Source organism: Myotis daubentonii, chromosome 3, assembly GCF_963259705.1.
Source record: "Myotis daubentonii chromosome 3, mMyoDau2.1, whole genome shotgun sequence".
NCBI lineage: Eukaryota > Metazoa > Chordata > Mammalia > Chiroptera > Vespertilionidae > Myotis > Myotis daubentonii.
Window position 1 is genome coordinate 107,248,803 of NC_081842.1, and position 22,466 is coordinate 107,271,268.

At 38.8% G+C, this 22,466-nt stretch overlaps 1 protein-coding gene across 4 annotated transcripts in view; it reads left to right on the plus strand.

Annotated features, from left to right (window-relative positions):
• The first annotated feature begins 4,706 nt into the window (after positions 1–4,706).
• Positions 4,707–22,466, plus strand: part of LOC132230554 (ceruloplasmin-like) — a 60,910-nt gene continuing 43,150 nt past the window's right edge. For 3 of the 4 annotated variants that reach the window (XM_059688179.1, XM_059688178.1, XM_059688181.1), the window contains exons 1-8: positions 4,707–4,894; positions 5,861–6,105; positions 7,393–7,605; positions 8,238–8,408; positions 9,721–9,963; positions 19,943–20,108; positions 21,711–21,841; positions 22,210–22,350. In XM_059688179.1, the coding sequence (XP_059544162.1) occupies positions 4,740–4,894; positions 5,861–6,105; positions 7,393–7,605; positions 8,238–8,408; positions 9,721–9,963; positions 19,943–20,108; positions 21,711–21,841; positions 22,210–22,350 (1,465 nt within the window). In that variant the 5' untranslated portion in view covers positions 4,707–4,739. The remainder of the gene's footprint in view (positions 4,895–5,860; positions 6,106–7,392; positions 7,606–8,237; positions 8,409–9,720; positions 9,964–19,942; positions 20,109–21,710; positions 21,842–22,209; positions 22,351–22,466) is intronic. The other variant, XM_059688180.1, reaches the window with a different exon arrangement.

The following is a 22,466-nucleotide window of genomic DNA, read 5'->3' on the forward strand; positions in this document are numbered from 1 at the left end:
ATGTTCTTTGTTGTTTGTTTTGTTTTCAGTCTTTTTCCCCCCCTTTGAATTTCAGTTTTGGAAGTTTCTATTGATTGATCTTCAAGCTCACTGATTCTCTTCTTGGCTGTGCCCAGTCTAATGAAGCATCAAAAGCATTCTTCATTTCTGTTACAATTGATTCTTTCTTAAAATTTTTATCTCTATAGTTACATTGCTTACATGTTCTTGCATGCTAATTTTTTTTTTCATTAAAGCCCTTAACATATGAATCATAGTTATTTTAAATTATCTGACAATTCTAATGCAAATCATCTCTGAGTCTGGTTCTGATGCTTGCTTTATCTTGTCAGACTGTTTTTTCCTTCCTTTTTGGTGTGTCTTTTAATTTTGTGTTTAAAGGTGAAAGTGTGATGTTAGGTAATAGGGACTGAGGTAAACAAGCCCTTGTAAAGATTTACGATAATCTAGCTAGGAGTTGGGCTGTGTTTAATGTTGTAGTTATAAGTGTCAGAGGCTCCAAATTCCTCCAGCGTCCTTTTTTTGGGGGGGGAGGGGGACGGGTCTGCCCTCTTGATTTGGGATTTCCCTAATAATTCCTTCTTAAGGATAGTCTGTCTTATAGCTCTTTCAGCTCTAGTTAGGGATAGTTTGTGTCTGTAGCTCTTTCAACTAGAATCCCCTGTCCTATACTGGAGCATTGTTTGTATGGTGGTAAGGGTGAAGAATAAGACTGTTCTATAGTCTTCCAAATAGATCTGTCTTTTAGTGGGCCTCTGTTTCTGGCCTGTGACTTTCACAAGTGTTTCTTCTTGTAGAGGACCCTTTTTCCCCCTTAGGTGAACAGGAAAGGAGTGAGAAAGTAGGGGTAATTCTATGATTGGATATCTGAATAAATCTTATCTGTAAGGCAGAGAAATTAAGCAAAGCTAAAGCTGTAGTTGGCAAAGAAACAGCAGCCAGTTATAGTCAGGATAAGGGAACATTTGGTTATTTTATTTTTTTGTTAATCCTCACCCAAGGATATTTCCCATTGATTTTTTTAGAGAGCGTGAACGGGAGGGATGGAAACAGAGAGAGAGAGAAACATCGATGTGAGAGAGACACATGGGTCGATTGCCTCTGACTAGCACCCTTACCGGGGCGGGGGATTGAGCCTGCATCCTAGGTACATGCCCTTGACCCAAATTGAACCCAAGACACCTCAGTCTGTGGGCCAATGTTCTATCCACTAAGCCAAACTAACCAGGGCAACATTTGGTTATTTTGAAAGTTTGAACAATGTTTGTGTTCCTCATGTGTGCTCAGATGTTATTATGGAGTTTTTGCCTTGATCTATCCTGGTCACAATGGTATTATCTGATGTTGGTGTTCTGGAAATTATATCCAAAAGGAGAAAGAAGACCAAGGTCTAGCCGTGAGTGCCAGCTCAGGCCAGTTCTGGGTTTCAGGGACTGATCTTCTCTTTCTCATCGGTCCTCAATATCTTCCCACTGTTCCTTTCTATGCCTCACTTTATGGGCATCTTGTCCGTCATAGAGTCTACCCCATATTCTGGAAGCTTGTAGTTTACATAGTTAACCCAAAAAGGACACAGAGCTCCACCACCAATATACTTGTCTGTGCCAGCTACTAGTTGTTCTACCTATTTAAACTCTTCTAATCTGGTTGATAGGTTTTCACAATTGCCTAGATTATGAGAATGGAAGCTAAATACTATGAGCATTTGCCAGGTGTCCATGCTTATGTTTAAATCCTGGTAGTAAAACCTACTTGCTTTGGCAAGTTATTTAAAACCCCAAGTTCCAGTTTCCTCATCTATTAAAATAACTCAATAAACTTCCTTTTTAGGACTTGTTGACACAATTAGAGCTAATGTTTAAAAAGTGGCTAAGAAAGATCTGACTTTCAACAAATGGTGGTATTGGTAGAAGTGATAGAAATGATGTGAAAGTTGCCAACACCTTCCCCATTGTCTTTCAACTTCCCATGTTGCTGCCACATCATTTGTATCTCATTGGTCTGCCTTGTTGAAAGATACACTTAGAGTCATATATTAGAGCAAAACTCAGTATGCATACCAGCTATTGGAGCCAATTAAAGTCACATGGAAACAACATTTAACTTGGAATCTAATGACTTAATTTGACTCCTGGTACCATAACTTGGAAGTGTGTGTCCTGCAGCAAGTTATTTGACCATCTGAGCTTTAGATACCTAATCTGTTAAATAGGTATAAAGGGTGAGGGATAGGAGAGAATGTTTTAAAGATTACATAGGGTAATATTTTTCTTTTTTAAGATATTTTTATATATTGTCAAATGTTTTTCAGACCTAAGGTGCTCTTATCATAGGTTTTTATCCATAGTTTCACATGCTGTATTTCTTTCTTAAGCTTATTATTAACCATGGAATTAAAAAACAAAACAAAAAGTAATCCAAATTTTCCTCCAAAATATTTGGGTTCACATCTTTGGGCCAAATTCAACAAGACTTAGCTAAGTAAGTTGCCTTGCCTTATGTTCCAGGCTACAAACCAAGAATGTAGTCACTATTGGTGACCAACTTCAAATATTACTATGTCAAAAGACTGATCTACTGAGGGGTATGCTGAAAGGAAAAGACAGGACTGCAAAAATTATTCCCATCTTTACAAGCGATAAAATATAATGTTGGGGGGAAAACAATGTCCCTTTCCCCACCCCACCCCCCAAAAAAGATGATGCCAGTTTTTTGAGTCATATGTTCAGAAGAAACAAACAACAAATATTTACCAACACCATTTTGTTGTCTGGTGGGGAGGGTGCTAACTTTCTTTGAATCTCTGGCCTCTATCTAAATGTGTAAATGATCCTCAGGTCCTCAGAGGAACACTGAGCTTTAATTATTATTACTTTCATGTTACAAGTAAGGAGATCCAGGTAGGAATGATTATGCAACTGATCCAAAATCACACAGCTAGTAAATGGTGGAGTGGGAACTGGGGGTGGATCTGTTTGATTTGAATATAGTAGACTTCTTTGTACTTTTTGGGATATTTACTAAGGGAAAAAATGCCAACTGAATGAGTCTTACGTTATTCACATTCCAGAGTAAAATTAATGTTCCTGGGAGAATGAGGAAGGAAGTCATAGAATTCCTGGGTAAAGGGACATTTAAAGCCCATTTAAGGAATCCTGCCCCCCTGCCTAATGAGTAGATCCTTTTACAACAGCTGGTCTAGGCCACAGTGACAGGGATGGTTCTTCCATATACAGAGTGAAATCTGTGAGACTATAGCTTTCAATCTAGTCCAACCTAGTTCGATCTCCTTCTTAAGGTCAGAGAATCCATCTCTAACCCCTCTCTCATGAGATCCATCATGACTTACCTGGCCTTCTCTCCAACCATTTCAGCTATTTCCCAAGGGTACAGGGGTGTGAATCTCTTCCTCTTAGTTCTCCAGTGGGCAGTTTCTCCACACATCCGCATCCCTCCAGGCCTAACTGTTCTGAATTCCTTCCAACATCTGCTGGTGACATTAAAATTTGCCAAAGCAGCAGGCTATTTACCCAGCTTCTTCTTTAAATCACCAAAGAATTCACCAATGTGAAAAACTCACAAATAGTGAGGCTATATAGGTGTGTTTTTTTTTATAAACAACAGTTGCTAACTCCACAGATGTCAAAACTTGCAGAGTGTCACAAAGCCCACTCTAACAATGGGGGGAAGGGGCTATGTAACACTTGTGAAATGCTGGCTGTGTACCAGGCTCCTTATGTGTCTCCAAGCACCTCTAAACATGTGTTGTCTCATTTAATTTTCACAGCTTCCTAAGTGGGTAATATTATTATCACTTTATAAACTGAGAATTTGAGCCCTAGCTGGTTTGGCTCAGTGGATAGAGCATCGGCCTGCAGACCAAAGGGTCCTGGGTTTGATTCCAGTTAAGGGCACATGCCCACTGTTGTGGGCTTGATCCCCAGTAGGGGGTGTGCAGGAGGTGGCCAATCAATGATTCTCTGTCCTCATTGATGTTTCTATCTCCCTCTCCCTTCCTCTCTAAAATCAATAAAAATATAATTTTTTAAAAAAGAGAGAAATTGAGTTCCACAATCACAAATAGGTCACAGCTGGTGAGAGGCAGAGTTGGATTGAAACCAGTGCTCTTGTATTCTCTCCCACTCCAGGCTGCGTCATTAGTAAGACAACTTCCCAAAGGGAAGGGATCCTATAAGTGAGCTATGGAGACAAACTTGGAATATCAGATTGGGGACTAGATTATGGATAGTTTTAGACGTCAAAAAATTTGAAAATAACTTAAAGAAAGTCATAAGTGACAAGGAATTTAAAATATCATTTGGGTAATAAGTTTTAACAATTAAAGAAGAATTTGAGAATGAGAGCTATGAACAGTAAGAAAATGAAGACTGGAGACTGAACTGGAGATAATTCCTACAATCTAGAAATAGATAATAATTGTCAGGGGATGATGGATGATTTGGATAGCCAATCTAGCCAGTAATTTAAAATGCTCTAAACTGGCAGTATACACCTGGCCAAAAACCCAGTATTCTCTATGGATTGTGTAGCATTTCACCTGTGTGACTAATGAAAATTAAATGTCCTTGGAATGGAATTGACAGATATGTAGATGAAGCACATGATGAGCTCTTATGCAACCTTAAGTTATGTAAATGGTACCAATAAGAAAGAAAGTCTGGATTATAAAAGGAAGGCAAGCATCATTCAGTTAGTCTCTCCAGACTCAGGGTTTAAAAATGAAGTTCCTTTTACCACTGACCTTTCTGGTTTTTATTAGTTCTCTGGGTTGGGCAAAAGATAGGCACTACTATATAGCAATTAAAGAAACTACATGGAACTATGCTCCGACTGGTAAAAATATGCTGAATGGGAGGCCTATATCAGAAGATGAGTAAGTAATACCTTTGTGTTGAAAAAGCTACTATCAGAAGCAAAAGTTTCTGTTACTAATTGATAAAATGCTGATGAAGAATTTCCCATGATTGACCCTTTAACGGCACATTTGAACCACTACTAGAACCACTTCCTTTCTGTTTTTAGTATAAAATGGCATGGAAGACAGATATTAATATAAATCAGACATCGCTCCTTCCAGGGATTATTGCCACTCTTGCCCTCATGTCACATTACTTTGGGAACATGTCTTATTCTGTTTTTATCAGCTGCTTTGTTCAAGTAGTGCTCAAGATGTAAAACCAGTCTTCTTTCTAATATTGAGTGTATGCCAGAGACTGTAAAATTGCAGCTATCTCCTTGACTTATCTCTTCAGATAATAGGAAGGGGGTCATCTAGAGGTTACTTGTGGAATATGGATTTACTGTTTGTTGCCAAAATACCCCAATTCTACTAACAAATCACAAGTGTATTTAAATGTGTAAATGATCCTAAGTGCTTGTGAGCTAAAGTAACTTCAAAGTGAGGTGAGAAGCTCTTTTGTAGTTCAGTACAAAGAATTTGGTAAGTCTTTTTTTATTATTCTTTATTGTTTAAAGTATTACATGAGTCTCCCTTTTTCCCCCATTGACCTCTCCCCCACCACCCCCCCTCCCAAGCCCAAGCCCTCACCCCCTTACTGTCTGTGTCCATTGGTTTTGCTCATATGCATGCATATATTTTAAACCAAACCCCACATGTATTACTTGCTACCTTTGCATTTGGTCTCTTCACCAGACATTCCAATATTCTCCTTGGCTGCAACACCTTTTTTTATGCCCTTCATATTTTCTCTGGTGTCTGTTTTCTCTATCAAAATTAGGTTGTAAAGATTCTTTCTTCTAGTTTCACTTGATTCAACTTTTTTTTTTCTAGTCAAAATTTGTTAACATTCTCTCTTTTTTGTTTGTTTCTTTTTTGCAGAGAGTCCCAGATATATCTACAACGTGGCCCAGATAGAATAGGACGTGTTTATAAAAAGGCTTTGTATTTTCAGTATACTGATGGTACATTTCAAAAGATCATTAAAAAACCATCATGGTTGGGATTTTTAGGTCCGATAATTAAAGCAGAGACTGGAGACTATGTTTATGTACATGTAAAAAATTTTGCTTCAAGAATGTATAGTTTCCATCCTCATGGATTAACCTACACTAAAGAAAATGAAGGTAAGTGGATTCTCTTTCCTTATATGCCGGAGTTTTTGCTCATAGAGAGAATGAACCCAACACTTGAGGAAAAGTAAGGTAATTATTAACTGGGTATCATTATGAACTAGGAGTAGTTTGAGATGTTTGCATACTCTTATTACTTCTGATGTCTTTAATATTTATATCCAAAACAGTTCTTTTTTAAATTTTTCATTTAAATCTGTTTTATTTGTTGCCATGTGCGTTTTAAAATTTTTATTGAATTTATTGGTGTGACATTGGTTAATAAAATTATATGGTTTCAAGTGTAATACGTCCATCATCTATATTTTGTGTTCTCACCCAGAGTCAAGTCTCCTTCCTCATCTAAATCTTGAATGAGTGACAACTCTGGTATAATTTCTGGGAAAGAAAACACACTTTTTACTGACCCAAAGGACATTTTTTTGTAGGAGCCACTCATGAACGAAATGTTTGTTGGCAGAAATACTGTTCTGCCCCATCGTATTTCATTTCCTAGTGAATGAGGATTAGCCTCTTGGAAAACATCAGTGTCAAGAGAAATCACTGACTTCTAGACAGTATCTTCCCTCTTACACATCTGTCTGATGGCATTGGGGGAAAGGGGAAGAGAAAATCAACAAATAGCGTTTTGTGTTCAAATGGAGTGCGAGAGTCCCAAAAGATGGGTAAAGAATGAGAAGTTTGCCATGCATCAAAGTATTCTATTTAATGAAGAAGCTTTATGCATAGTTATCAGGATTCTAGCCTCAAGAAGTGGAGATCTGAAGTGAAATTTAAAGAGAGGAAAGCAAAGTCCCAAATTCAGAACTGAAGTAATAGTTCAGGGTAATTAATGTAAGCTCTGCAGAGGGCTACTTTTGGATCCCAGTGGTCTTCTTGGAGGTCACACGGATGCCTCTTGATGTCATGCGTCCAAAGTCTTATTTGCAGTGAAGAAAATGTGGAGGGCAACTCAAGAGCCTTGATCTCTGTATCCAATATCTATTGACATAGTAGGTGAACATTAAATATTTATGGAATCCATCAATAAAAGTGATGAAAGTCTGATAATATACTGCCTGCCTCATTACAATTTGGTCTAGAAAGTGGCCAAGCTGGGCATTTAGATGAAACCCAACTAAATGGGACCTGGGGAAAAAGGAGTCAGGAGAGAAGAGAGAAATGCACACTTTACTCTGAAAATACAAATTAGCCAACATTCATGGCTTAATGGAAAAACCATGAGTCACATTCATGTTGTCTAATGGTTACTATGACCACAATGCAGAATATTTTTCCTAGGTGCTCTCTATCCTGATAATACTACCAGCTTGCAAAAGGAGGATGACCATGTGGAGCCAGGGAGCCGGTATACTTACAGGTGGTTTGTACAGGAAAGGCAGGGGCCTGGCCCCAATGACAGTAACTGCGTAACAAGGATATACCACTCCCATGTAGACACTCCCAGAGATGTGGCTTCAGGACTTATTGGACCAATTCTGACTTGTAAAAGAGGTAACAATTTTTTTAAAATTTCATGCAGCAATTGAGTCAACCAGAATATGTGAAATTTTGCTATCAAATGAGCTCTTTTTTCCTGCCTTAATCTTGATTCTCTAGTAAAAAAATAAAGTTGCCATCTTGAACTCTAAGCACTAGATGGCTGTCTTGAGTACAATGCCTGGGTTCAAGTCCAGTAATCCAGTTTGATCAGTAGATGATAGTCCAACCCATTAAACTTCACTTTAGCCTTCCTCACCCAAAAGTGCTGCAGCCACCTTTCTCCTACCGAGAAGTGTTGAATCAACAGGGTGGGAGGAAATAAGATGAGAGGCTATCTGCCTGTTCCTTGCATGCGTGGTTCCTTAGGGTTCTGTCTGTGAGGGTGCAAGATTTTACTTTTATATTTTAAGTTGAATCCATTAGAACCATCAAACCCATGGACACAGTCAATAGGGTGGTGAGGGCCTGGTGGGGGGATGGGAGCAGGCTGGAAGAGGTTAATGGGGGGAAAAGGAGGAACTCTGTAATACTCTCAACAATAAAATTCAATAAGTAAATAAATAGAATCATCAGCTTATTTTATAGCAAAAGTAATTATGCAAAGAGAAAGTTTGCTGGTTTTTGTTGATGTTTATTTGTTTCAGGCACACTGGATGGAGACACTGAAAAATATATCGACAAGTTTTATGTCCTGATGTTCTCTCAAACTAATGAAAACAAGAGTTGGTATATCGATGACAATATTAATACATATACTGAATCTGGCCAAGTTAATGCTACTGATCAAAGCTTCGAAAACAGCAATACTATGGCCTGTAAGATTAAAAAACCTTTCTCATTTATAATATACTACTAGAGGCCTGGTGCACGAATTCATGCACCAGTGGGGTCCCTCGGCCTGGCCTGCAGGATCAGGCCGAAACCAGCTCTCCAACATCCCCCAAGGGGTCCCAGATTGTGAGAGGGCACAGTCCAGGCCGAGGGACCCCACCAGTGCACAATCAGGACCAGGGAGGGACATGGGAAGTTGGCCAGCTGGGGAGGGACCACAGGAGGGCTCCAGGGCATGTCTGGCCCATCTCACTCAGTCCTGATCAGCCGGACCCCAGCAGCAAGCTAACCTACCGGTCAGAGCATCTGCCCCCTGGTGGTCAGTGCACGTCATAGCAAGTGTTTGAGCGGCCTTAGCATATCATTAGCATATTATGCCTTGATTGGTTGAATGGATGACTGGACACTTAGCATATTAGGCTTTTATTATATAGGATAAGTCTAACTTCTGTGATTCTATTTAGTGAATTTCCTTTGTTAAGTTTGTTTGCTTGAATTTATGTTTCAGTTTTTCACTCAGGCTCTGCTGGTTGATATGCAAGGCATCTAGTAAATCCTGCTACTTTCCAAAGTTTCCTAGCAAGTGAAGTTAGATAAATGCATTTGTTTGCTAAAGTCTGATAGTGATAAAAAATTGATGGTAAAATCATAGAAAAGGTGTTGTTTTAAGGTAATAATATATTATGGAAGAGCAAAGACATAACTGACCAGGTATGTTATGAAAATGTATTTGTAAACAGACTTTTTCAGAAAAGATGCTCCTATTATCTGTCACCTTTGTCTTTCTCTCTTCTTCACAGACTTTGCTTAATTCTATTCTTTTTATCTTTCACTGCTTCCTGCCTTTTGGTTTACCTTTCCTCCTCTTGCCTCTAAATCAATGGTTCTCAACCTTCTGGCCCTTTAAATACAGTTCCTCATGATGTGACCCAACCATATAATTATTTTCGTTGCTACTTCATAACTGTAATGTTGTTACTCTTATGAATCATAATGTAAGTATCTGTTATGCAGGATGGTCTTAGGCAACCCCTGTGAAAGGGTCGTTTGACCGCCAAAGGCGTCACAACCCACAAGTTGAGAACTGCTGCTCTAAATCCTTGTGCTACTACCACTTGTAATCATACACAATGTTTATGGCCTCTTTTTTGTGAAGCACAAATCAACTCTTGCCATAGATTATGTATAAGGACAATGTTGACACTGCTGGGTTTCTGTAATGAGGAAATGCATAGAATTTATACCATATGGCCCTTGTCTATCATGCTTCATAGGTTAATTTACATTTGTTTTCAGCAATTAATGGATACATGTATGGAAATCTACCCAATCTCACCATGTGTGCAGAGGACAAGGTCAAGTGGTATTTTATTGGCATGGGTGACCTGTTCGATATACACCCCATCTATCTCCATGGACAAACTCTGCTATCTCGAAATCACAGGAAGGACACCATTACGGTCTTCCCTGCCTCATTGGAAGATGCCTTCATGGTGGCAAAGGGCCCTGGAGAGTGGATACTGGGCTGTCCGATATATGGTACAGATTTATTTCTTTTACATAATACAGGGTCAGAGGAATTCGAAGGTTACAACCCATTACTAATACCTCATATGCCAAATGAAGCAATAAATCTAGCAAGATGATAGGATTTAGAAAGTCGGTGATGAGGTCAGGCCTAGAAACCAGGTCTCTGGCACTTATTTTTAAATTTAAATTCGTTATTTTTGAAAGTATTACATATGTCCCCTTTTTCTCACATTGACCTCTACCTAGCACTGCTGCCCTCCCAAGTCCCCCCCCCCATGTGCCTTCACCTCCCCCCCTACACTCTGTGTCCATTGTTATACTTATATGCATGCATACAAGTCTTTGGTTGATCTCTTACCCCTCCCATCCCCCACTTTCCACCCACCCCTACCTTCCTTCTGAGGTTTAACAATCTGTTTGATGTTTCTGTATCTCTGAATTTTTTTTTTATTGTCTAAAGTTTTACATATCTCTCCTTTTCCCCTAATTAACACTCCTCCCCCCCAGCCATTCCCACTCCTGGAAGCCCCCATTGCCCCAGTGTCTGTGTCCATTGGTTATGCTAATATGAATACATACAAGTCCTTTGGTTGCTTTCTAACCACCCCAACCCCCCACCTCCACTGCCATTTGTCTCTGGCTCTATTTTTGTTCATCAAATTATGTTGATCATTATATGCCACATATGAGTGAGATCATGTGATATTTATCTTTCTCCAACTGGGTTATTTTGCTTAGCATAATGGTCTCAAGGTCCATCCATGCTGTTGCAAATGGTAAAATTTCCTTCTTTTTTACCGCAGCATAGTATTCCATTGGGTAGGTGTACCACAGTTTTTTAATCCACTCATCAGCTGATAAGCACTTAGGCTGTATGCAAATCTTAACTATTGTAAATTGTGCTGCTATCAATATGGGGGTGCATAGGTCCTTTCTGATTGGTGTTTATTTCCTGAGATATATTCTTAGGAGTGGGATTACTGGGTCAAATGGGAGATCCATTTTCAATATTTTGAGGAAACGCCATACTGTTTTCCACAGTGGCTACACCAGTCTGCATTCCCACAAGCAGTGCACGAGGGTTCTTTTTCTCCACATCCTCACCAGCACTTGTCATTTGTTGATTTGTTGATGATAGCCATTCTCACAAGTGTGAGATGGTACCTGATTGTCATGTTGATTTGCAACTCTCTGATGATTAGTGACTTTGAGCATGTTTTCATTTGTCTCTTGGCCTTCTCTATATCCACTTTTGAAATATATCTATTTAGGTTCATTGTCCATTTTTTTTATTGGATTGTTTATCTTCCTTTTATTAGGTTGTATGAGTTCCCTATAAATTTTGGAGATTAAACCCTTATCAGATATAATATTAGTAAACTAGAGGCCCGGTGCACAGAAATTTGTGCACTTGGGGCGGGGGGGGGGGGGCGTCTCTCAGCCCAGCCAGAGTCCTCTCGCAGTCTGGGACCCCTTGGGGGATGAGCACCTGATGGCTTAGACCCGCTCCCTGGGAGATCGGGCCCAAGCTGGCAGTCAGACATCCCCCTGGCAGCCCGGGAGCCCTTGGGGGATGTCGACTTGCCAGCAGGGAGCAGGCCTAAGCTGCAGTTGGACATCCTTAGTGCTGCTGAGGAGGTGGGAGAGGCTCCCACCTCCACTGCTGAACTGGCAGCCGTCAACCTGGATTGTGGCTGAGCAGAGCTCCCCCTGTGGAGTGCACTGACCACCAGGGGACAGCTCCTGCATTGAGCATCTGCCCCCTGGTGGTCAGTGTGTCTCATAGTGACCAGTCATTCCCAGTCGTTCTGCTGTTAGGGTCAATTTGCATATTACCCTGTTATTATATAGGAGTGCTTGGGCAGCCTAGGTGAGGGGCTGATGGCTATTTTCAGGCTGGCCACAGCCCCTTCAGGGTGGGGATCTCTGCTGGTGTGCCTGGCCAGCCTGGATGAGGGGCTGATGGCTGTTTTCAGGCTTGCCACAGCCCCTTCAAGGTGGGGGGTCCTGCTGGGGTGCCTGGACAATCTGGGTGATGGGCTGACAGACGTTTTAAGGCTGGCTAAGCCTCCCAGCGGGGACCCTCACCCCATGAGGGTTTGGCCAGCCTGGGTGAGGGGCTGATGGCTGCTTGCAGGCTAGCCACAACCCCCAGTCACCCAAGCTCCCAGTGGAGGCTGGCTGGAAGCAGGTATCTTGGATTTATTTGTCTTCTATAATTGAATCTTTGTTGCCATGAGAGGAGGCCACAGCCAGCTCAGGGCTGGTGGGAAGCTTGGCTTCCTCCATCACCCGGGCAACCAAGCCTCCTGCTTGCTCCAGCTTCGTGGCTGCCGGTCGCCATCTTGGTTGGGTTAATTTGCATATAGTCACTCTGCTTGGCTGGTGGGTGTGGCTTAGGGTGTAGCGAAGGTACAGTCAACTAGCATCTTTGTCTTTTATTAGTGTAGATATGTTCTCCCATGTAGTGGGCTCTCTTGATGTTTTCTTGATCGTTTCTTTTGCTCTGCAGAAGCATTTTATTTTGATGTAGTCCCATTTGTTTATTTTCTCCTTAGTTTCTATTTCCATAGAAGTTGTGTTGGTAAAGATATTGGTACGATAATTGTCTGCTATTTTGCTGCCTATAGCTTCTTGTAAGATTTTTATGGTTTCTTGTCTTATGTTTAAGTCCTTTATCCATTTTGAGTTTATTTTTGTATATGGTGTAAGTTGGTGGTCTAGTTTCATTTTTTTGCATGTATCTGTCCAATTTTCCCAACACCATTTATTAAAGAGACTATCTTGCCTCCATTGTATGCTCTTGCCTTCTTTGAGTATAATGGCTTGGGTGAATTTCTGGGTTCTCTGTTCTGTTCCATTGGTCTGTATGTCTGTTCTTTTGCCAAAACCAGGCAGTTTTGAGAACAGTGACTTTGTAATATAGCTTGATAGCTGGTATTATGATCCCTCCAACTTTGTTATTCTTTCTCAGGATTGCTGTGGCTATTCAGGGTCATTTTTAATTCCATATGAATTTTTGGAGAGTTTGTTCTAGGTCTGTGAAATATGCCAGTGGTATTTTAATGGAGATTGGATTAAATATATAGATTGCTTTGAGTAGTATGAAAATTTTAATGATGTTGATTCTACCAATCCATGAATACAGTATATTCTTCCATTATTTTTATGTCTTTCTCTATTTCTTTTCTCAACATCCTGTAGTTTTCCGAGTACAGGTCTTTTACCTCCTTAGTTAAGTTTATTTCTAGGTATCTTAATTTTTTGTTTCAATGGTAAATGGTATTGTTTCTTTTAGTTTCTCTTACTGTGAGTTCATTATTGGTGTATAGAAAGGCCATAGATTTCTGGGTGTTAATTTTGTAACCTGCTACATTGCCAAATTCATTTGTTAAGTAGAGTAGATTTTTAATGAAGTCTTTAGGTTTTTTATGTACAATATCAGGTCATCTGTGAATAATGGCAGTTTTACTTCTTCTTTCCCAATTTGGATGCCTTTCATTTCTTCTTGTCTGATTGCTATGGCTAGCACTTCCAGTACTATGTCGAACAAGAGTGGTGAAAGTGGGCATCCTGTCTTATTCCTGTTCTTAGGGGAAATGGTTTTAGTTTTTGTCCATTGAGTATGATGTTGGCTGTAAGTTTGTCATAGAAGTCTTTTATTATGTTGAGGTATGATCCCTCTATTCCCACTTTGTTGAGAGTTTTTATCAAGAAAAGGTGATGAATTTTATCAAATGCTTTTTCTGCATCAATTGATCTGATTATGTGATTTTTGTATCTTAGTTTGTTTATGTGATGCATCACGTTTATTGATTTGTGGATACTGTACCAGCCTTGCATCCCTGGAATAAATCCCACTTGCTCATGGTGTATGATCTTTCTAATGTAATGCTGGGTCTGATTTGCTAGAATTTTGTTGAGTATTTTAGCATCTATATTCATCAGGGATATTGGCTTGTAATTCTCTTTCTTTGTAGTGTCTTTATCTGGTTTGGGGATTAGGATAATGCTGGCTTCATAGAAAGAGCTTGAAAGGGTGTCTTCCTCTTAAATTTTTTGGAATAGTCTGAGGAGGATACGTTTTAGTTCTTCTTTGAATGTTTGGTAAAACTCCTGTGTAAAGCTGTCTGCACTAGGGCTTTTGTTTGCTAAAAGTTTTTTTTATTACTGCTTCAATTTCATCAGCAGTTATCAGGCTATTCAGGTTTGTTATTCTTCCTGTTTGAGTTTTGGAAAATTGTATTTTTCTAGGCATATGTCCATTTTGTCTATGTTGTCCATTTTGTTGGAGTAGAGTTCATAGTTTTTTTTTTTTACAATCCTCTGTATGTCTGTAGGATCAGTTGTTACTTCACCTCTTTCATTTCTAATTTTGTTTATTTGGGGCCTCTCTCTTTGTTTCTTGGTGAGCCTGGCTAGAGGTTCAACAATCTTGTTTATCCTTTCAAAGAACTAAGCTCTTGGTTTTATTCACCTTTTGTATTGTTTTTTATTTTTTATTTTTTTGGTCTCTATAGTATTTATTTTTACTCTGATCTTTATTATCTCCTCCTTCTGCTTACTCTGGGATTTTCTTGTTGCTCTCTTTCTAATACTTTAAGTTGTAGGTTTAGATAATTTATTACCAGCTTTTTTTTGTTTTAAGTAGGCCTGTAGAGCTATGAAGTTCCCTCTCAGAAATGCTTTCACTGTGTCCCATAGATTTTCGATCGGTATATTTTCATTGCCATTTGTTTCCAGGATGTTTTTAATTTCTTCTTTGATCTCTCTGGTAACCCAATCATTGTTTAATACCATGCTAGTTAGCCTACATGTGTTTAATTTTTGTATTGTTTTTACTGTAGTTGATTTGTAATTTCATGCCATTGTTATCTGAGAATATGTTTGATATGATTTCAAACTTCTTGAATTTGTAGAGCCTTAGTTTGTGTCCTAACATGTGGCCTATCTTTGAAAATGTTCCAGACATAGTCGAGAAGAATGTATAATCCATTGCTTTTGGGTGAGATGTTCTGAAGATGTCAATTAGTTCCATCTGATTTAGTGAGTTGTGTAGGATTGCTGTTTCTTTGTTAATATTTTGTCTAGAGAATGTATCAAGTGATGTCAATGGGCTATTAAAGTCCCCTGCTATGATTGTTTTGCTGTCAATCTCTCCCTTAATCTTCCAGAAGATTTTTTTATGTATTTGGGTGCTCCTGTATTAGTTACACATATGTTTACCAGAGTTATATCTCCCTGTTGTATCAATCCCTTTAGTATTAGGAAGCAGCCCTCCTTATCTCTTGTTATGGCCTTCACTTTGAGGTCTATTTTGTCAGACATAAGTATTGCTACCCCAGCTTTTTTTTTCACTTCTGTTTGCCTGAAATTTCTATTTCCATCCCTTCACTTTCAGTCTGTGTGAGTCCTTTGTTCTGAAGTGGGTCTCTCTTAGATAGCAAATATATGGGTCATGTTTTCTTATACATTCAGCAACCCAATGTCTTTTGACTGGAGCATTTAATCCCTTTATGTTCAAGGTTATTATTGATAGGTACTTGTTTTTTGCCATTTTTATTCTTTATGCCTGTGTTCCTTCCTCCTTTTATATTTCTTCTTTTTACAAAAGTCCCTTTAGCATTTCTTGCATTGCTGGTTTTGGTGGTAATAAACTCCCTTAGCCTTTTTTTGACTGTGAAGCTCCAGATTTCATCTTGCTGGATAGAGTATTCTTGGATTCAGTCCCTTGTTCTGCATCACTTTGTATACATCATTCCATTCCCTTTTGACCTGATGTGTTTCTGTTGAGAAATCATTTGATAGTCTAATGGGAGATCCCTTGTAGGTAACTTTCTGTCTCTCTCTTGCAGCCCTTAAGATTCTTTCTTTGTCATTAACGTTTGCCTTTGCAATTATGAAGCAAATTGGTGTGAGTCCTTTTATGTTCATTTTGTTTGGGGCTATCTGTGCTTGTGTGACTTTTTTCCCCCCCAAGTCAGGAAGTTTTCTGTCATTATTTATTCAAATCGTTTTTCTAATCCTTGCTCTTCTTCTTGACCTTCTGGCACCCCTGTTATGTGGATAATGCTTTGTTTAATGTTGCCACAAAGCTCCCTTAAACACTTCTCCTGCTTTTTAATTTTTTTTCCCATTTTTGTTCAGATTGGGTATGTTTTTACTTCCCTGTGTTCTTGCTTGTTGATTTGGTCCTCCGCTTCTTCTTGTCTACTGTTGAAACCTCCCACTGTGTTTTTTAGTGCAGTTATGTCATTTTTTATTTCCACTTGATTCTTACATATGTTTGTGGGGGTTTTTTTTATCCAGCCAGTTTAGGAACTTCATAACCCTTACTCTGAATTCTTTCTCTGACATATTGCTTGCCTCCATTTCATTTTGTTCCTTTTCTGGTGATTCCTCCTTTTCTTTCCTTTATGGGTTCTTTGTCTTCCCGTTTTTGCTTTATCTTTCTGGCCCTGGTCACCCTTCTTGGGGTTTGAGAGGTTTAAGTCCCTATCAGGCCAATGGTCCAGAAATCGTTAGCCCAGAGTCTGGGTCTGCTTTTAATCTCATGCCTTTATTGTCTCTGCTCTGAGTTGTAGGCCCTTCTCCCTTGGATCTGGTCCCTCAGTTTTCTGCTTCAGATGCTCAGGGTGATGGGAGCATGTGCAGAGTTCCTTTGGTGTGTGACACCCTGTGGGGTCCCAGAGCCCTCTGGCATGCAGTTTTCTATGCGACCCTGGCATCTGTGGCAGGGTGGCGCCCTATGTCCCTCAGGCAGTAGACTTGTAGTGTGGTCTTGTGGCCCCTGGTTAGGCACAGCAGATTGCTCCAGGTATCCCCAGCAGTGCTCTCCTATGGCCTGGAGTGTGGCACATGCTGGGTTGCTCTGGATAGCCCCTGCAGGATTGTCCCAGGGACTGGGGTGTAGCAGGTGCAGGTTGCTCTGGTTCACACAGTCAGAGCTTTCCTATGGCTCAGAGTGGGGCATGTGCTGGGTTACTCCAGGTCGCCCTGACAGTAAGTCCCTGGGCAAGGGGTGGAGCAAGCATGGGTTGGTCTGTATTGCACAATCCACGCTTTCCTGTGACCCTGAGTGAGGCATCTGCTGGATTGCTCCGGGTCGCCTCTCCCAGGACCCTGGGTAAAGTGGGCATGGGTTGCTCTGGGTTGCACAGTCCTGTTTCCAGGAATGAGGCACACTCTGGGTTGTTCCAGGTTGCCCCAGGAATGCTGTCCTGGGGGCCAGGGTGGAGTAGGTGCCGGTTTCTCTGGGGCACACAGTCCACACTCTTCTCTGGCCTGGAGTGGGGCACTCACTGGGTTGCTCTAGTTCACCTAGGCAGCAGGTCCTGGGGCCCGGGGCAAAGGTGGTACACAGGGTTCCCTCTGGCTTACTTACATTCCAGAAGCCAGATCTTGGAATGCTGGATCCCAGCAGGCTGATTAAAATACCTGGTGAGGGAGGTCACTCTGGCAAGTGCTCCCTGCAGACATTTGGGAACCTGCCAGGAGGTATTGTACCACTTAGTGCCAGGGCACGGTGGTGGTTCCATGCAGGTTATGGCTGGCAAGTGGCATTCTTTAGGCATCCTCTGCCCTTCCTTATTGAATATTGTCTCCTCGGCTGTGTCTAATTTATTAATTCAGGATGGTTGTTCTCCGATTTAGTTGCTTTTCTGGCCTGGCCCAAGGATGTGGTCCCCAACACTTCTGCCTATTCAGCTGCTATTTTCTCCTACCCTTTGGTACTTTTAACTCTATGATAATAAACCCTGTTTGGTATATAGGGGGATTTGTTATTGTTGTTTTTACAGAAAAAAAAACCCACAAACTTTTATGTTCATTAACCTGTGAGTTTTACAAAAACCTGAGCACTGGAGAGAGCAAGTATTATTACAGATTTGTTTGTTGTTGTTTTTTCAATTGAGAAAACAAGTTCTAAGAAGTTAAACTCTTGCCCAAAACCCTGTAAGAGGCAGAGCCAAGAATTATGTAGGAACAAATACAGTTGATCCTTTGACAAGTTGGGATTAGGAACACTGACTACCCTCGCTGTCAGAAATCTACACATAACTTTTGACTCCCTCAAAACTCATTTACTGAGCCCACTGTTGAAGCTTTACTGATAACATAAACAGTCAATAAGCAAATATTTTTATGTTATATGTATTATCTTCTGTATTCTTACAATAAAGTAAGCTAGAGAAAAGAAAATGTTATTAAGAAAATTGTAAGAGAAAATAATTACACTCCTGTACTGTATGTATCAATACCATAAGTTTATGTTGTCTGTTTACAAAATGAAAAAATATGCATATAAGTTGACCTGCACAATTCAAACCTGAGTTATTCAAGGGTCAACTGTAATTATAATCCATTACTCAGTAAACTTCCTTATTTTCATTTATTATCTCTTCATTCACACTGTCCTTTGAATAATAGGCTGCTCAATTATGAAGTTATTGATCTTTTATATTCTTAAATATAACCAAACTCTACGTATAATCATGTAAATGTTTTGTTTTACTTTTCAATCAGAAAATCTGATTATTATTAGAACTGAAGAATTTAATTTTTATTTCTTTGTACAAAAATGGGGTTTACTTCTCTGATCAAAACCTTTTTCTTTCTAAGTCTCATACTATGGTTAGCATCACACTTCAATTAATTATTTAAACAACTATGCACCAGGTGTTTACTAGGATTTCCTGGGTGTTGTGTTCCTCTCAGGGCCATGGGGAAAAGGAGAACCACACACAGCCATTGTAATTGAAGGGTTGAATCTGATGATATTAGAAAGGAATATTATTTTCACCACCATCTCAGTCAGTTCCCTCTCCAGAGAGTAATCACTGTAAACGATTGGGTGTGAATACTTGCAAACCTGTTTACTATGCATTTTCACACAATATGTATGAACATGTGCAAAAAAAACCACAGCTGTTTTGTGCTTCTTTTACATAATTAGATCATACCGCATATAATACTCTGCTTCTTGCTTTCTTCACTCATCAATATGTCTTGAAATCTTTTCTATGACATTCTTCATCTATTTAACTTATTCTTGTAAAGTGTTATATAGTTTTCCGTATTTGGGATGTATACAAATTTATCTAACGATTTCCTTACTGATAGACATTTCATTGCTTCTATTTTTTTAATTTATTAACAATATTGTAGTTAATACCTTTTATTTGTATATTTTTACGCATGTACAAATATTGCTTTTGGGTAACTACCAAGAAATGAAATTATATAATGGAAGGGTTTTTAATTTTAACAAATGCTGCCAGATTGCCTTCAAAATATATACACTAATTTACATTTCCACCAATGGTACTCTGAAATCAAATACAGAATTGATGTCCTCATGAAAATGTACCTGCCTTGATTTTCCACCTGGCTGCCAACAGTTAACCTAATCAACCAATTAACTCATTAGTGACTAGTGGTAGCAATTTATACCTACAAGGAAAGACATTTTTGGTCAAATAGACTCTCAAATTCTTTTCAGTAGGCAGTTACTGTCTTTATCTCTGAGTTGGTCCAAAGCTGGTTATTCTCCAGTAACATATAATCCTCTAACATTAATCTTTATATCCTGGCTTCTGCACTTGTTTCATACATTTTAGGCTTTTATACAGATTCCATAAATAAAGTACCTAAAATTTCTCAGAGAAAGGGGAAGTTGCAATGTTGTTGGCTAAAACAAAAAAATATATATGGACTACAAAAAAAAGGTTTTTACCCTAACCGGTTTGGCTCAGTGGATAGAGCATTGGTCTACCAAGTGAAAGGTCCCAGGTTCAATTCCGGCCAAGGGCATGTACCTTCGTTGCGGGCACATCCCCAGTAGGAGGTGTGCAGGAGGCAGCTGATTGATGTTTTTCTCTCATCGATGTTTCTAACTCTCTATTCCTCTCTGTAAAAAATCAATAAAATATTTTTTAAAAAGGTTTTCATGTCTTAATAACATTCTCTACTTGGATTTAATGTTTTTCAGAGAGTATGAAGGCTTTTTTCAATGTAAGCAATTGCCAAAAATCTTCAGCAGAGGAACAGGAGACCCGTATTATACATTACTATATTGCTGCTGAGAAAACATTATGGAACTATGCTCCATCTGGTATAGATTTCTTCACTGGAAAACCTTTAACAGCAGCTGGATGGTAATGATTTGCTAATTGAAGCATTTATGGTTAAATAAAGATAATTGAAACTTTTTAGAACCCAACTATCCCTTAAAAGGATTTAGGCATCTTATACTAAAAAGATTCTGATAAAATCAAGGTAGAAAATTAATTATATCAATAATTGGAAAAATTTGAACCTAAGGATCATTGCCACACAAAATTTTTCTCTAAATTTCTTGGCAGCCAGTGCAAAGATGAACAAACTGTTCATAGGTTTCCTAGCACTGAGTGTTAAAATAGATTTGTTTTATAATTATGAGACATTTAACAGCATAGTGGATAATATTATCAATAGCAATTTTACAAAAATTCAAGGGCATTCTTCATGTGTAATTTATACTTTCCTGCTAAGATCTGAAGAGAATTAAATCATTTCTTATAGCATCCTTACATTATATTAAATAAATTTTTTTACTCAATAATATTTAAGACTATATTACCAATTTCTACATTAATGACCAAAAGCTAAGACTGAAATACATTACTGCAGCATTAGTATTTAAAAGTGCATAAACAGTTTTTCTGATAGTCCAATTGTTAAATATATTTACCAACTTAAAGATTTCAGGAGTTTTAATCCTTCTGGTCTATTGAATTAAAGTTATATGTCAGAAAATATCAAGTTCTAAAACCACCAAAAAATAATGTTTTCCATAGTATTTATTTTTCTCTAATTCACACCAAAAAAAAATTGAGAAAACTAAAAATGTGATATCAAATGAATATTTTCTCTTCTTACATTTTAAGCTTATCAATAAATTATTCAATCTGTTTAATGGAAATTTTGTATTCATTGTGAGAAGGGTATCTGGGCTTAGAGCAAAAACTAGATTCAGAATTAGGTCTGACACTCATTTTCTATTGACTAAACTAAGGATGATTGATGGATCCTTTGACTTGCTTGATTCTCCTGGCTTAGCAATACTATGATGTGTTAACACTGCAAATCACCAGTTCATTACTAGGGACCATTTTTTTCTAACAGACTCCATTTTATTTTATTATCTATAATAATAAGAACATAATATGCTAATTAGACCGGGTGTCCTTCCTTCTAGACAAAGCCACACCTGGCGGGGGCCTCGGCAGAGGTGGCAGAGGCCCCTGGCCACGGCGGCAGCGGTCAGGGGTTGGGGCCAAGGCTCTTGCACTAATTTTGTAGTAGAATAAAAAAATAAGAATGGAGTCTCTCACCTTAATATTCTCACATCTCTGCACATACTTTAATGTTTATTATTGCCTGCCTGAAAAAAAATCAGACATATGTCTTTTTATTCCAAAAGAAAATTTGTAGATACACTACTAAGTAAACAGAAATACTTATACCACAGACAAAAGGCTGAAAAGATATCCATGGAAAATATTGACAATGGTTCTATATAGATAGTAGCATTATGAAGATTTTAAATTTTTTTGTTATGTTTTTCCTTATTTTCCAAATTTTTTACAATGAGCGTAAATTACTTTTAGAAATAAATTAACAAGTACTTTAAAACAATTGTGTGTAGATTCTTGCTTTCTTTTCACATTATCACTGTAAACTTAAAAGTTCTTTGTGTATCTACTTTCTCTGCACAGTAAATCTCAGATATATTTTGAACAAGGCCCAACAAGAATTGGAGGAACTTACCAAAAGCTAGTTTATCGTGAATACACAGATTCTTCCTTCCAAACACAGAAGGCAAGAGAAGAACATCTTGGAATCCTTGGTAAAATTCTATTTATAGCTTGGAAGTAATAAGTATGTACCATTTACACAAAATCTGTGCAGTCAAAATAATATTCACCCACTCACAGTTTTATTAATTTTGGCTGTCATTTTAAAACCTCATGAAAACAATATAATCCAATTCACCCAACTGTAAACTACATTCTTTTTTCCTATAAATCCAATAAGTTTATTATATTCATCCAAAGTGACTTTTTAAGACCCTGATCATCTGGCTCAAGGCATCATCCCCTTAGTTTGTTCTCAGACCCTTACCCAAGCAACACAACCTGACAGTTACCCAAGCAATACAGCCTGACAGTTACATTTATGAAAACCAGAGCAACTACTAACTCTTTTGGTTTCTAGGTCCTGTCATTAAGGCAGAGGTAGGAGATACCCTCAAGGTCACTTTCTATAATAATGGTCCTCTGCCGCTCAGCATTCAGCCTCATGGACTGCTTTACAGCAAAGGCAATGAGGGCTCGTACTACAAAACACCTGGAGGAAGTAAGTAGAACTTGAGGGAGGGCCAAGCAAGCCATACTGTAATATAATGTCAACAAAGTTATTATGCAGCCCACTTTTCACACCTTAACAGCTCTGTGTACTTACTGTGGCAAAGT